This window comes from Triturus cristatus, chromosome 8 (genome assembly GCF_964204655.1).
Source record: "Triturus cristatus chromosome 8, aTriCri1.1, whole genome shotgun sequence".
In the NCBI taxonomy this organism is placed as follows: domain Eukaryota; kingdom Metazoa; phylum Chordata; class Amphibia; order Caudata; family Salamandridae; genus Triturus; species Triturus cristatus.
Window position 1 is genome coordinate 220,756,704 of NC_140591.1, and position 15,680 is coordinate 220,772,383.

At 45.5% G+C, this 15,680-nt stretch overlaps 1 protein-coding gene across 3 annotated transcripts in view; it reads right to left on the reverse strand.

The window, feature by feature from the left end:
• Positions 1–2,447: 2,447 nt before the first annotated feature.
• LOC146801871 (transmembrane 4 L6 family member 4-like) overlaps positions 2,448–15,680 on the reverse strand; it is a 232,466-nt gene continuing 219,233 nt past the window's right edge. Inside the window, exons 6-7 of one of the 3 annotated variants that reach the window (XR_014967661.1) lie at positions 3,161–3,741; positions 2,448–2,865 (exon numbers count right to left, since the gene is read on the reverse strand). Coding sequence is in view for 1 of the 3 variants with exons in the window: in XM_085621399.1 (XP_085477525.1) it covers positions 3,721–3,741 (21 nt within the window). In the remaining 2 variants the exon portion in view is untranslated. Of the gene's footprint in view, positions 3,742–15,680 lie in introns of all 3 variants that reach the window. The other 2 variants (XR_014967662.1, XM_085621399.1) reach the window with 2 other exon arrangements.

The window sequence follows — 15,680 nt, forward strand, 5'->3', positions numbered from 1 at the left end:
AAGTTCATAATATTAGTTGCTTAGAGTCTAATACTTTGGGCCTCATTTATGAAAAGTGACGCATCACTGCGTGAAAACAGTGATGCGCCACTTTTCACTGCGCCCTCCCTGCGACTCCAGTGATGCGTCATATTTACAGTATGACGCATCATGTCGCAAGGAGTCACAGATACGTCAGTATTTCTGACGTATCTGTAGGCGCAAAAGTGACGCATCGCTGGAATGTGTCACAAAAGTGACGCAACTCCAGCAATGTGTCCTTTCACATGGGGCAAGCCCCATGTGAAAGGGTCTGCGTCAGTCTTACGCCTGCCTTGAGGCAGGCGCAAGAAATTGACGCATTTGCACCCTAGAAGTGGCGCAGTGAAATCTCGTAGATTTCACTGCGTCACTTCTACGACCCTTTGTTGCGTCAAAACGCCCCCCTTGCATACATTATACCTGGCGCAGGTATAATGTGGCGCAGGGGTTTACAAAGTGACGCATCTACCTAGATGCGTCACTTTGTAAATATGGCGCAACATGGCACATGTTTTACGCCACTGGTGCGTCACAAAAAGTGGCGCACCGGCGGCGCAAAAGTGACGCAGGGGCTCATAAATGAGCCCCTTTCAATTTTAGGCTGGAGGGGCAAATTTAAGTTGAAAATGTTGCAATGTGCTACAATAGCAATTAGATACTTTAGAGGTGGAGTACTGTGGGTAGGACAGTAGGGGTGGGAGTAGGACGTTAGTTAGTTAGTTAATTAGATGTTTAGCGAGGTGGTCGTTTTGTAAAGCAGTTTGCCCAGGATTAAGTTGTTAATGTGCACCTGTTTCAATAAAGCAGCCCTTTCCACACTTTACAAGATGGTCAGTGATTTGTCTGTTCCCATATCTCCCAGTGGGGATTTGGGGGGCAGCCAACCACAGGGAGGTATGCCCCTTGGGGTTTTCAGGAATGATTGCAGTCAAAATTGACTGCCCGTCCCTCTTTTGGGCTTGGTTTCATTGAAGCCCAATCTAGCCCAATAACGCTATATATGGGGCTTCTTTTGGGCTTCCTGTCACCATCTTTTGTTTCTGGTGATCTGGTGACTGGTGGCAGGGAACCCTGGTTGTCTTTTTCCCCCCTTCCACCCGTCCTCATATTTCATAAGGTGTCTGGGTTGTTAGGTTATGGTGTTTTATATTTTCCCTAGTCTCATTGATGGGACAGGTGCAGAGGGGGAAGAAGTGATTGTGAAAGTTGTTGATAAGGCAGGTGATTAGCGGTGGCCTAAAAAGCTTTCCAGGAGGATACAGAAGTTGGAGTGGCATTGCCAATGGTGAAACACGGGGACAGGGAAGGTACGCAGTAAGTTCAAGGTTCAAAGGTTTAGTTGCTTAGAGTTTAATACTTGCAGTCTTCGGCTGGGGGGGGGGGGTAAGCTAAACCTGAAAATGTTGCAATGCGCTTCAATAGTAATGTAATACTTGATATTGTGGGTGGAACGGTAAGGATGGGGGTAGGACATTGGTTAGTTAATTAGATGTCTAGCGAGGTAGTAGTTTTGTAAGGCGATTAAGTTGTTAATGTGCACCTGCTTCAATAAAGCAGCCTTTTCCACACTTTACGATGGGCAGTGATTTGTCTGGGTCCTTATCTCCCAATTACCACATTAATACTTTTATACAAATATAGGAGATGGCATGTTTGAGGCATTTATGTTGATTAAACAATGCTTATGAGCGCATCAGGAGAGGAGCGCACACATCTGTGCAGAGAGCCATGTACGAAGTGAGGGGGCTTCAGATATCTCTGGGGCGGAATTTTACCGGCATCAATGCCCAGTACCCTTCCAGTCTTTCTTGGCAATACGTCGCATATCAATGTGATAGCTATTGGATAGTACACATCTGATCGGGATACGGATGCAAGATTATCAGATCTACTTTCCTTGTTATCTCCAAAAAAGAAGAAATACTTTTCCATTCCTGCTCTTATTCTTTAGAAAGGGCACCTTCCCGTTACTGACAGTAACTTCCAAAAGAAAGCAAGACTTTCCATTTGTGGCAGAGAGGAGTCAAGCACAACTGTATGGGTTGCTAGTGCCTTATCAAATGGGACAGATATTATACAATGTAAGGCACTAAATTGTTTTAAAGAAGAAAATAGTTTCTCAAAATGTATAATACTTTGGTTTGAAATTAGTTAAAACAATATTAATTCAAGAGAATAAAACAAGAATCATACTAAGGAATTACACAAATTATACAAATACAAAAATGGACAAATAACAACAAATGTGTGCAGTTGCTTTCAAGCAAATTATAAGTTGGATTGGTCAAGCTGTACTATGAAGTGAAAAGCACCAGGTTTACCGACTGTTAAGGGTGTGGGTCAAGGAAGACTTGAGATGTATCTGTGAGTTCAAAGGCAATTGCCTAACTGACAGCGAGTGCAATGACAGAAATTGTGAAAATGTGTAATATAAAAGAGTGGTAAATACATTTTTTAATGAATCACTTTTAACCACACTTTGAAGTTTCTAATCCTGCTACAATGCACATGAATTTAGAAGGTACAATCTTTATTTTCAGGAAATACCCCTTAATAGCTTTACATCTTTGCTATTCTTTGCTGTCTAGCCACAGTTAAAATTAATATGGAAACATACATGGGGGTGTTATACATACACCTCTATCAGCACAATTGCTGCCAGTTCTCTCTACAAACAAAAAGTACACAAATGTGTTATGATTTTTAGGAAAAATTATTGTATTCAAGAAATGTGTTGTGTTGAACAATAAATACATTCTTTATTGTCTTGTATGCACAGGTTAATGTTAAAAAACACAGCAACAGCCAACACGTGTTTCGCCCAAAAGTCCAATCGGCCAGGGGCTTTTTCAAGGCTGATACATAGATCGTAAAGTGTCAAAAGTCTATCAGATAACGTCAAAAAACAATTGGTTCAAATTTAATAGCGTGGGCTCAGTAATACACAAGGTCTCCGCGGTCCAAAAGGTCTTTTGTCTTTTACAGAGACCATGTGTATTACCGAGACCACGCTATTGAATTTCAACCAATTGGTTTTTGATGTTATCTGATAGACTTTTGACACTTTACGATCTATGTATCAACCTTGAAAAAGCCCCTGGCCGATGGCCTTTTGGGCGAAACACGTGTCGGCTGTTGCTGTGTTTTTCAACATTAACCTGTTCATACAGGACAATAAAGAATTTATTTATTGTTCAACCCAACACATTTCTTAGATACAATCATTTTTTTCTAAAAATCATTACAGAAATGTAAAGGGTACAAACCTCCAACAACTACCCACATTATTTCTCTTCCAATGGCTTTTGGGTGTAGCCATTTTTGAGGCACGTACCAGCAACAAATTGGGTCTCAAAGACGAGAGCGTGAATCCCATTTTTGCACACCCTGGTTATCCTGATCTACACAAATGTGTTAGTTTACTCACAATGAGCAAAGCAGTGGATGTTGACACCAGTACTAATTCACTCTTCAGTGTTCTTGTGCAGGAAGACACTTAGTGATATGAATAGAAAATATAATGTAAATAAAATAGATTTCCATATGAAAGTTGACTTATTATGCTGTTATTGTTCACCAAGCTTTTCATGCTGTTAAACTTTCTTCACTATCAGACCCACTGCATTGAAGTGGGCTGCCTCATTCTGCACTTTGAGCCTGAATGTCCATTCCTGCCTTTAAAATCTTTGAGGCACTCTTTTACATTGAAGAAACACCAGCCTAAGAGGAAACAAAACAAAATAGTTTTAGTAAATATCCCAGTGATGCATAGAGAGTAAAAACACATTCAGCTAGAGATTTCATGTATGTATTCTTGCATCGACAAACATCACTGAAAGTGCATCATTTGAGTGGGGATAGAGGGTTGTTAAGCCATGGTATCTGTTTCTGCATTCCTTTGATGAGTTTTCTGGGTCTGTTGGCAATCCACTTGGTGAGATAAACCATAAGTGGACAGGCATATTACACTGTGCTCATGAAATATGAAAATGCATCAACAATTGTACTTTTAAATTGGCTGTATTCCTCTGAAGGCTTCATGTAAGCAAAACTCATGTCTGAACGCCTTTCAGAGGGCCACTGAGCACGCAGGGGGTACAAGGCCCAGCCATGGGGTTTGAGGTCTTTTACTCCTGATGTCCCAGGGACCGACCTACTATTGATTCTGAGCAATGGGGCCAAGTCTCTCTTCTGCACTTGACTCTCAGAAAAAGCGTGATGTGAGCAGTCTAAAGTTAACTCATGGAGAGGCGGATACAGGGGAGTGAACACATGCTTACAACTTAAAATGAGCACAGTAACTGCAAAAAATCCATATCCAGTCAAATACTCACTTTTATGAAGAAGAGAATTTTTTTTTCTACCGCTATTAACACAAAGGAAAATTCTGACATTCACAAACAACTATACAGTCGCCCTGAGGTCAGGGCTCCAGAGCTCCTTCAGGCGGTTCCCCGGGTCCCACTTCTTCCTCGCTCTTAGCAATAGTGGTTATTCCCCATTAACAAAAGGCCACATCCAGGGTAAGCTCTACTATTAGTCCGAATCTCAAGAATGCACTATGACTCCATTGAAAAGTTAACAGTGTTTAAGCACAGACGCGCTAACTAGCAAGAAAGTTCCCCTGGGCCTGAAATCAGTCTTTCACGCAACTGCAGGCTTGGAACGACTGGAGTTCCTGAGTGTGTCCCGTCTGCGGTCACTTGGAGTGCCAGCAGCCGAATCAGGAGAGTTTGCCACATGTGGCCTAGGCAGGGTGCAATCAGCAGGCTCACATTTCCTCACACATTTCACGCCACCAAAGTGACCGGAGGTTCTTTGCAGCTCTGCCTTGCAGGGGATGTGTCTGATTCGTCTCCCAGTGGGTTATGATGCGAAAATCCCGAGGTGGGTCCTTCTCCTTCATGATAGTGCACAGGCACTCCCACGACGGCCCCACTTCTACGGCGGTGGGGAGCGTCAATCTGATCATTGTTCTTGTTGCTTCAGGTGATCCCCTCTGGCATACAGGGTCACCGTTTCCTCCCTGTGCATGGGCTACAGCATGTTTGGCATAGCGAAGTCCTCAGAGGCGGCCCCTCCTGGCATTTGGAGTCATGGCCCACCATGGCACAAGGCCTATAGCCGTCACAGCACGGCAATCTTCTTTTGAGGTGGCCCTTCCTGGTAAACAGGGTCACGGCTCACCACTGCACAAGGGTTTCAGTTCTCACAGCACATCAAACTTCTTGCTTTGGCCTCCTACTGCCATACAGGGTTGCTGGCTCCTCACCATGTACAGGCTCCAACCCGATCAGAGCAGCAGCCGTCTCCTCACATAGGGAGTCCATTCGACACAAATCCCCACTGAACTTTGCTCCTTCCAATGCTCTCCTCTTCCTCACAGGGCACACTGGTCTTGACAAGCAGGCAGGCACTGGTGTTCCAGGCTACCGGGTAGTTGGTCTTAGATTCCCTGGGTGATGTCCCCTTACCCAGCAGGGAGACTAGCAGGCCTTGGCCCTCAAGCCTGGTCACAGGCAGAAATCTTGCAGAGATTCTCCTCCGCACACAGTCCATCTTGCTGCTTGGCACCTGAGAGTTTTTGGAGTCCCCTTCTTATAGTCAATTTCCAGACACCAAATGAGATTTAGATTCTGAGTTTTTGAAGTTTATGTTGGGCGTCTGCTTCTTTTCAAGTGTCCACTCTTCTGGTCGCTTTTTCTCTTGAAAGCAGTCTGTCACTGTAGGAGCGACCCCAAAGCTGATAGCCCTACAGCACAGGCCATGGAATGGACTAGAGTTCACATCTGGATGTCAGCTACAGTGATATGTGTATCAAAAGGTTAGCCCAGGCCCCCAGCTCTACTCTTTATGATTCTTTTAGCAGACCCATCTCCTTCCTGAGATCTGCCCAGGACCCTTCCTTGTGACCTCTCACTGAATCAATGAGCACCCATTGAAGTGTACTGGGGAAGCCTGGCTCTCCCCCTCTCCAGTGTGTGCCCCATCCAGCTTACAAGAATGCAGCAATACACAAATCTGTCTGAGTGGATTCCTCTACCTCCTCTCCGTGTTTCACCATGCAGGCCCGGGACTCCCAGAATGGAACTCAGTGTCCTTCATATATTGTACCATTCACAGGCAGACATAGACCCAGTGCATGTATACAGCCAATACAAACACCGCACAGTCTGTATCCTCCCTGTACAGTACCACGCGTAGTAGGCACACATACAACCAACACGTATTTACCATGCAAGCACTACACAGCAATACATCCTTCATGTATTGTACCACTCATACATCCAGCACATATATTCAGCATGCATGCACTACACAGGATTGCATTATTCCTGTACTGTACCATTCCCAGGCACACATATACCCAGCACAGATACACCACTCATGCATACGCACCACTACACACGAAACCGGTGTAGGCCAAGGGTGATCCAAGCACACAGCAGCAGAACTTTAACTGAGTGAGTCTGCTAGCCTCACTCTAGTGACACATGTTTAAAAAACCTGCTCAATCCTACTGATCCCTACACATTATGCTGCCACCACTGTGCTTGTGCTGCTTAACCCCTGGTGAAGGCAGTAGCCTTCCACCACTATGATGGCATCGCTTTGGGCGCCCCTCCAGGTCCAACTAGACCAGAGTACATGAGACAGGCCTATGTCATGGCACACATGCATGATTTGTGTTTGTATTACGACAACAATAATCCAGACATCAGTACAGTTGAGGTACTCAGGGCAGGGGTGCACGTCAATTACCATGCAAATAACTTTTCTGTCCTAACAAATGGTAATACTGAAATTATTGAAACTCAAGATTACAATGATCACATTGAGATAGTAAACTGAAAAGGTTGACCTAAATCCTAGCCCAACAAAGGGCGCACAGTTGCATGAGCAGCAATGAAGTGATCGAGTAAATAAATAAAGACTGTGATAACCATAGTTCGTTTGAAGACAAGAAGATCAATCATTGGAAAAACGAATAGTTCAGGGTTTAATGGCAGAGGGACACAGCGTTAGAACATTAAAGCAAGATACATAGAAGGAAGACAGTAGGAACCGACAGCAAGGGTTATAGTTAAAATAGTTTCCCATGTAGTTTAATGTAAGCATTGGAAAGAAGGTTGAGGGATACACCTATTAGAATTAAGTGAGAGTTGTATTCTCCACTGGGCTGAGCCAAGACTTGATTGTTAAAGTTTCAAGCCAAAAACTTAAAGAGGATAGTCAAAAAAAGCTACTAGTTGAAAGGGACATACTCAAAGGCTACTCTATGTAAACTGTTAGTAAAAGGTCTGTTTGATAACTATGCAGTCAATACCGATACCTAACACAGGTGACTTAAACTCAGGCACAAACTTTTGAGAAATTAGATGCTTTCTGAGGGTGGCTACACGTCTTTCCAAAACCAAATTCTTGCCATTGTTAGTTAAAATAGCATACTTTGGGTGTAGTAATGATTTTTTAGTTGGATCCAAGGCGCAAATGTTGAATTAGTAACATTGCAATTGAAACAAGTTTATTATGACTTATAGACGTGTGTTTATTAGTGCAATTTAGTTGTGCCACATTTTCACAAAGCACCATATTCGTTATTATGGATGCTGTTCGGATGCGGCTCACTCCACTCCTGTTCTTCCCTCTCCCATCTCATTCTCCTGCACATCTTCTTTCCTCACAGGCAAGACAAAGGTGATGTAGTGGAGTGCATGTATTGTGGATTAATGCTCAAATGTTTCTAAACTGAAGGATGTATCATATTTTCTTCCGCTGTAATTCCGTTGTTAGGCCTAGCAGTGCTCAACTGTATATAGTGCATTGATACTGTTTCATATTATTTTTGATTTCTCTGATTAGTACAAGTGCAGAGGCTGATCGAAGCTTTCTTAAAGGTGGGTTATTGTTATAAGCATTATTATGATGATTCAGACTGTGATTTATTGAATAGTTTGACACTTTGGATCATGCCACGTGAGACAGCATTTTCTGCATGTAGGTATGAAGAATTGTGTATAAGAACCCCTTGTTGGGAATGAGTCATGCATAGAACTTCTCCTTTTCTACTTTTATGATGCTGCCATTCATTTGGGACTTATGACTACTCTGTATACATTTCCATCTAGGCCTTCATGTAATTCATTCTGCATTGCTTGATTTCTAAGAATTTTGTAATAAAACCCTTTAACTTTTCCCAGATGTGGAACTCAGTTATTAAGTGGTCCCAGTTACTTATATTCTAGTCTGCTAAACTAATGGTGGGTCTTATGTTGAGTAGAGTGTCTTTTAACACATGATCAATCTCGGAGTGCAACTTCCAGATGTAAATTGAATTTTGGGGTATCCTGAATTTGATGATATGGAGTTCCACATCCACACCATCTCAAAACAGACAAGTAGGGCATGATTCACAGCACTAACTTAAGACAAAATCCTAAACTTACTACCATTTTGGTATTCACAGAAGGCACTTACTCATTTTGGTATTCACAGAAGGCACTTACTCATTGATGAGTAAGTGCCTTCTGTGAATACCAAAATGAGTAAGTGCCCAATTCATAGAACTAACTTAAGACAAAATCCTAAACTTACTACCATTTACTCATTTTGGTATTCACAGAAGGCACTCACTCATCAATGAGTAAGTGCCTTCTGTGAATACCAAAATGAGTAAATGGTAGTAAGTTTAGGATTTTGTCTTAAGTTAGTTCTGTGAATCGGGCCCGTAGAACGTTAGAACATAGCAGCCCAAATACTATTTCTGGAATAGATACAAGACAGTCAAGCTGTTCAGAAATTGCTGTGATTATTCAAGAATTGAACATTTTTAATTAAAGATATTTGAAGAAAGAATGCTATGAATTTCGCTTCTCAGCCCTTGTGGGGCTCAAAACAAAGGTGCCACAACAGAAAACCTAATGGGACAGAACATGCAAGCACATGAAATTAATATGTGTGTTTATTTTCTAAACTGGGCACCGTGTACAGGACACATCTGAGGGTATTTAGGCAGATACTAAAAGAAAGTCAACTGTTATGAACGAGGGTGGTAGATGTCACAAGGCAAGATGAAGACAGCAAGAGATACTTTAAATGTTGCAGGTCAGTTTCTAGGAAGGGATCTTAATGCTCTTATCTCTTGTCATGGTGACCAGGAGGAGTGGCAGAGTCAGAGGGTCTATTCTAGTGGAAGAAGGAGCTTAGGAGGTCTTCTTTAAAGGTGGAAGATCTTGTGTTGACTGGGAGAGATTCCGGTGAAGAGCAACAGAAGGTAGGATATCCTTCACTATGGGAAAGAGGCAGCAATGCTTGGGAGTGTTGTGGTGACGTTTGGTTTGTATTCAGAAGGGGACCCATGATTTAAATGTGTACATTTGAAGAGAAGTGGGAAGACTGAAATGTGGGATCACAAGAGCGAGGGACCATTTCCAAAATGTATAGTGCACGCTGAGTTAGCCTGCTTGATGCCTGAAGGGGGTGGAGGTTGAGCTGAAAAGATGAATATGGTATGTGGCAAAGTTTCTCAAAGGCTTGAAAGAAAGTAATATAGAGGGTCACAGACAATGTTGTAACATAGTTCAGATTGTTGAGAAGGCTGATTAGGGTCTCACCTGTAAGTGAAGCAGTGTACATTTTGGGCATAATCGGAACCTTTAGGTGGACAGGGTTGTGACATAAATCTGTGAAGAAGGAAAGACTTTAATGCTGGTGAAATGAACCAGATGGTTACTTCTGGCCAAGCTGGTGGAAGGAATACATTCACAACTTGAAATGATGAGAGACTGAATGCTATTGGGGACATCAGACAATGGGTAATGTATATGTTCAGAGATGACAGGAGTGATCATAAGGCCATGAAGCCAAGCAGCTGCAGGTGGTAGAGGACCATCGAATCACCTATGCTTGTGTGGATGAGAAGGGGGTACGAGAAGGGTGTGAGGTCTTTAGACAAGAGCTTGTAGGGGAAATGAAATCATCAGATGAAATTGGATGACGATTGTAAAGAGTGAGAAAAATAAGTAAGTGCCAAACACAAATCTGTTAGGGGTTCCCACTAGTACTGAGTTGGACTTGCCCTCCTATCATCCTTAGCTCAAGCAATTGGAAGACATTAAATCAGCAAAGATAATCAAAGCATACTGTTGACCTATTGCACTGCTTCTTGTATTAGTCAATTCCCACAAGTACTAGCCACACACATTGTTGCCTTCATCAATGCATCACTTCATAGGCCCTGACTCCATAGTAAAGGGAATCATTACACCGCTGCCAAGAAAACTGCCCGCTAGCCCTGCAGGTCATTTGTATGGGGCTTTCTAAAATATTGACACAGAGATTGACGAGGGTAGTTAATACTTCCAGGGGAAGTAGAGATGGTTTTAGGTGAACATTCACCTCCAGAGAAAAGATCTAGATGATGGACAATGTTCAGAGTAGCAGACTGTGATGTTCATGTGGATGACAAAGTGATCAAAAAAGGAGAAACTGATCAGTGCTTAGGACAAACTGTAGCAAGTGTGAGAGGAAGACAAGGTCAAAGATACTTTTGGTAAGTAGGGAGGCCATTTAGAAGGAAGAAATAGCACAGTCAGTCAACTTTGCATAAACACTGTCGTCGAGGTTGAAACTCCGAGAAGAAGGAGATGTGCAGTGGAGAGAAGATGTATGAATGGGCCAAACTCATAGAATAACTTGCTCAGTGGCCTAAGGACAAATAATAAGGTCAGATAAGTTTCAAGGATGATGAAAAAAAACTAAATTGACATGTGTTTGCAAATGGATATCCAAATGGGGATGATGTCAACGAGCATTCACAAACAAGGCAACGGTTGAATATCTTGTATTCGGGGATGAACATAACAACTGCAACTCTCAATTGGATAAATATGTGAAATTAGCAGGTAGTTTGATATAGCATTATTGTGGAAATGGAACAAATTTAAACAATAAAGAGCATGTTTAGGAAAAATAAGGTAGGAGTGACTATCTGTGAGAATGAGATATGCATGTAATTGGTATGCATATGAGTAGCACAATATCTATGCCATGCTCTCCTTTTTTTACTTTTGCAATTGCCTTCTGGGTTTCCCCACCCTAGTCAGAACATGTTCAAGACTCCTGCTCGGAGTGGCAATCACACTATTTAGAGGATGCCTCTAATTCAGTGTGTGCCCTCCACACTGAAATTCACTGGCACAATAGCCCTATTAAAGTTACAGTCTACTGATGTTTGAAACCATTTCTGGTTGCAACTGTAAGTTGCATAATATACTTCAACTTAGCCTGTTGGGTCACACTGAAGTGTATACTATAACACCCTTTTTCCATCAGAGTCAGGAGGACTGGTAATATCAAGCATTCTTTGCCCAATCCCAATGCTAATGCCCTTTCGGGTCATGGGTTTTAAGGCTTTGACATGAGTGTCAGTGTCTCAGATCAATGCCCCTGGGAAACCTAGATACTCAAGAGGCAGACCTCATGGAGTTCCGAGGGCCAAAGGGCCTGATTCACAAACTGCACTTTGTAGTAAGTTTTGTAGTCCTATAGTAGCACTACACAACTTACTATAATGTGATATTTACGAACTGCACTTTTGCAGTAACTTCCACTTTTAGGTACGCTTACCACTTTTCGGTATTCACAAACTGCACTTGTGTAGTAACTTGCACTTCGAAAAGCTAACACTTTTGTACTAGGACCCAATCTCCCTTATTGTTTATGGGACGGTGCCGCAGTGCCAGTGGTTGGCCATGTGTAATGCTGGATTTAAAAAAAAAGTGTAAGCTACTATAAAAGTATAAGTTACTATAAAAGTGCAGCTTGCGAATATTCAAAAGTGTAAACTTGTAAATCAGGCCCAGAGTGTTCATCGGATAACATTGCCAATGTGTAAGTAGCACAGGGATAACTGCAGCAGGAGAAGGGAATACTACAGGAGGACATGTGAGAGTGGCCAGGGTGAGTAGCAGCTGAAAGGGGCTTAATAAGTTCAGGCGGAGTAGGTCTGTGGTGAGCATGGTGGTAAACAAAGGGCGAGAAAAGAGGAGTGGAAAAACCAAGGGGCACCATGAGTGTGTGTTAGACCTGTCAGCCTTTGGCAGTTCCCTCCTCACATTATTATTTTTTTTCTTGTCCCTTCCCCTTCTCATTTTTCTGTCTACCAAACTTTTAGGGTGCTGATGTAGAGGTTCTGGGCGCTTCACCCTCACTACATGAGGGGGAGGCGCAAGGTGCTCGGCTGAGGAAAACTAGAGAAAGGAGGTGAACTTCACAAAATGGTGGCACCAACTGTCACCTCAGCACCTGGACCTTGACTGCCATGGGAGGTTCCGGAACCTTCTGGACCCCTCTGGCAAGTCAGGCCCAAGGTGATAAATAGAGGTGACAGGTGGGCGGCCATTTTAGAGCAGAGCAGGGCTGCCAGTTAGCCAGGAGTAAGGCACCTGAGTGGGGAGGTGGCTGCGCTAGTCAGGGAGTGACAGGTCTCTAGGCCTGCGGTGTTTTCCCTTGCCAGTGATAACCCCCCCCATCCGGTTGACCGGTCCCTGGGTGCTGCCAGCGGTTTCAGTTATCCCAGTGGAGGACTTGAAGAGGAGTGAAGCCCTGATCTCTTCGTTCTGAGAAAGGGCCATTGCAGGGGGCTAGTGTCTGACAGCTCCGCTGTCGCCTGGGATTGTCTCCGTTAACAATGCTGGGAATGGTGTGTGTGCCCTTGGCCTGAGGGTCCTAACAGTTCCAGCCCTGGTGCGTGAGAGGAACGGCCCCGTGTCACTGCCATCTCCCCTCCTTCCCGAGTGCTGCCCTCTATCTTTGGTTGCCTCCCCATCTGCCGGGTTCCTGTCAGCGGGATATCGGGAAGACTGGAAATTGCCCCAAACTCACCGCCGCTGCCCGAAGGAGCAGCAACTGTCTGGGGGAGCTGGCCGTCACGGTCGCGACCCTCGCGTCAGCTGAGGAGAATTCCCTCCGTGGAGGCACCGGCAGCCGTAGCAGAGTCGAGGAAATTCCTTCCTATCACGTGACGGGGGCGCCGGCCGTGTCATAGGCCTCGCCCTCGTCCTGCCTCCTTCGCCCTTGTCCAGCCTCCTCCACCCCTCGTCCTGCCTCCTTCGCCCTTGTCCAGCCTCCTCCACCCCTCGTCATCACTCCCCGCGAGCTGTGCCGCTCTAGCGGGAGTGAAGCAGCTTCAGGACTTTCCGGGCATCGGCGAGACCAGCGCAAGGGCCCCGGAGGGCCGAAGAGCACAGGTAAAATCCCCGGAGAGGGGGGCGGAGAATTCATCAGCGCGGGAGGGCTGCCGAGAAGTCTCCAGTCTCTCCGGAGGCAGCCCCGCATCCGCCCCTCCCCGGGAAAGACTGGGACTGGGCAGCGAGTGCCCATGTTGACACTGGGAGTTGTGGTACATTGATGGCCTTTTTTTTTTTTTTTTTTTTTTTTAAGTTTCAAAAACCTTTATTTCAACTTTCGGCAAACATACAGATATACGCCTACAACCGTATCGGCCGGCTATAATAGACAGTGCATGGAGAATTCAACCATCAGTTACACAGCCAATCTGCCGTCAACCCGGGGGCCCGGCGGCGTGCGTGCAAAGTACTCTCTGTACGTCAGTGTAATGAAAAGCCAGGCAGCCGCAGGTCTCAGAGCGACGGAATGTCTCCTCAGGCCCCCCCGGGAGCCTGCACTGCACAATATACCCCCATCTCGGGGCGCATCATATCCACCCAATTCACCCCGGATCATCCCATTAGCAGTCACTCTGGGCCATCAAGCATGGCATCACGTCACCCACAGCAACCCTTATCTCTTCACCACCCCGTTCCTTCCAGCCTCAGGTGTCCCCGTCAGTGGAGCTTGCCAGCGCCGCCAGATACGCTCGAAACGGATCCCATATGTCTTTTGCCCTGCTCTTCAGAGGCTGCGTTTCGGCGTATATCATGTTCTGGTCCTGACAGTACAAAACATCCGCCAACCAGTCCTTAAACTTTGGTGCGCGACCCCTACCCCACCTACACGCTACGCGTCGTTTCGCCAGCAGCAATACAATTGTGACAAATTTACGGTGCTGCTTAGGCACCGACATCGTATAGCCCAGCAGCATCACTAACGGATCAAGCTCCACCACAGCCCCCACCATGGCCGTAAGCGCCGTATGGACCTGCAGCCAGTAGTCAGCCACCCCCGCACACGACCATGCCAGATGTAAGAAATCAGCCCCCTCCGAGCGGCACCGCTCACATTGATCAGAATCTGACAGACGGAATCGATATTTCCGAACAGGAGTGTAATACCAGCGCTGCAGGAACTTATAATGGATAATGCGCAATCTGCAGCTTGAGGAAATCCGGGAGGTGAGCTCACAGCAGTATGCCCATTGCGCCTCAGTAATTTCCTTGCCCAACTCAACCGTCCAACCGCGGAGTGCCTTACAGCCTGCAGTCTCGGTGCTTTCTCGAATACTGCCATATAACTGAAAGACTAAATGCCGACCATCCATGGTGGCGAGCAGAACCTGCAGCGGCTTCACCAAATCAGGCTCCTGCGGATAATGCGGCAGCACCGTTCCCATCCCCTGTCGCAACCGGAGATAATAAAAGACCTCTAGTGGATTAGGCTGGTGTCCCGCGAAAAATTGTTCCCTCGTCTTAAACTGCCCGCTCTCAAAGAGGTCTCCCCAATATCGGATCTTTATCTTAGCACAGAGCATGCGGAACCCCCCTTCTTGCAGCAGAGAGAGGCCTGGATGATACACCAGCGGCAAACGCGGGGCATACAGTAGGCTAAGTTTCAGTCTGCGCACTATGCGCTGCCAAGCATCAATCGTGCACGTCACGGAGGTGAGCGGTGTCTCGATCACAGTCACGGGACCGTGAATGATTCCCTGTAACGGCAAAGGGCGGGCCACCCAATCCTCAACCGCCAGCTGTGGCATAAAGGGCGTGGGGGTAATCCAATGATATGCGAAGTGGGCCTGCGCGCTCAGATAATATGCCTGAAAATCAGGAACGTCAAATCCCCCTTTACTATATGGGAGGATGATTGTCGACCAGGCTAGTCGGGGCTGTTTACCGGCCCAGAACAATCGCAGCAACTCAGAGCGCAGCGTTCGGAAAAAGAACGCACCTGGATAATACGGAATGTTCTGGAAGAGGTACAGAAACCGAGGCAGCACCACCATTTTAATCAAAGAAGCCCTACCTGCCATGGTCAACGGCAACGAAAGCCACCGCGACACATCCTCCGCAAGTTTGCTTACGGCTGTGCCATAATTCAGGCGCAGGGTCTCTTCTCGATCCGTCGAGACTCGAACCCCCAAATATCGGAGATCCGAGTCACACCACTCCAACGGGTAGTCCAAGGCATAGCGGCCGACCGCCGCCGTCAGGGGAAGAAATTGTGACTTCCTCCAGTTAATGTGGATCCCAGATATTCTCCCAAACACAACAAATTCGCGGAGCAGCGAGTTCAGATTTTTCTGCGGATCCACCACATATAGTGTTATGTCATCCGCATACAGGGACACATCAATCTGCCTTTGACAGCATTTGAATGCACTATGTTTGTGGAGTTGGCGGATACGACACGCCAGTGGTTCAATTGCTATAGCAAACAGTAGTGGGGACAGCGGGCACCCCTGTCTGGTCCCCCTAGTTAAT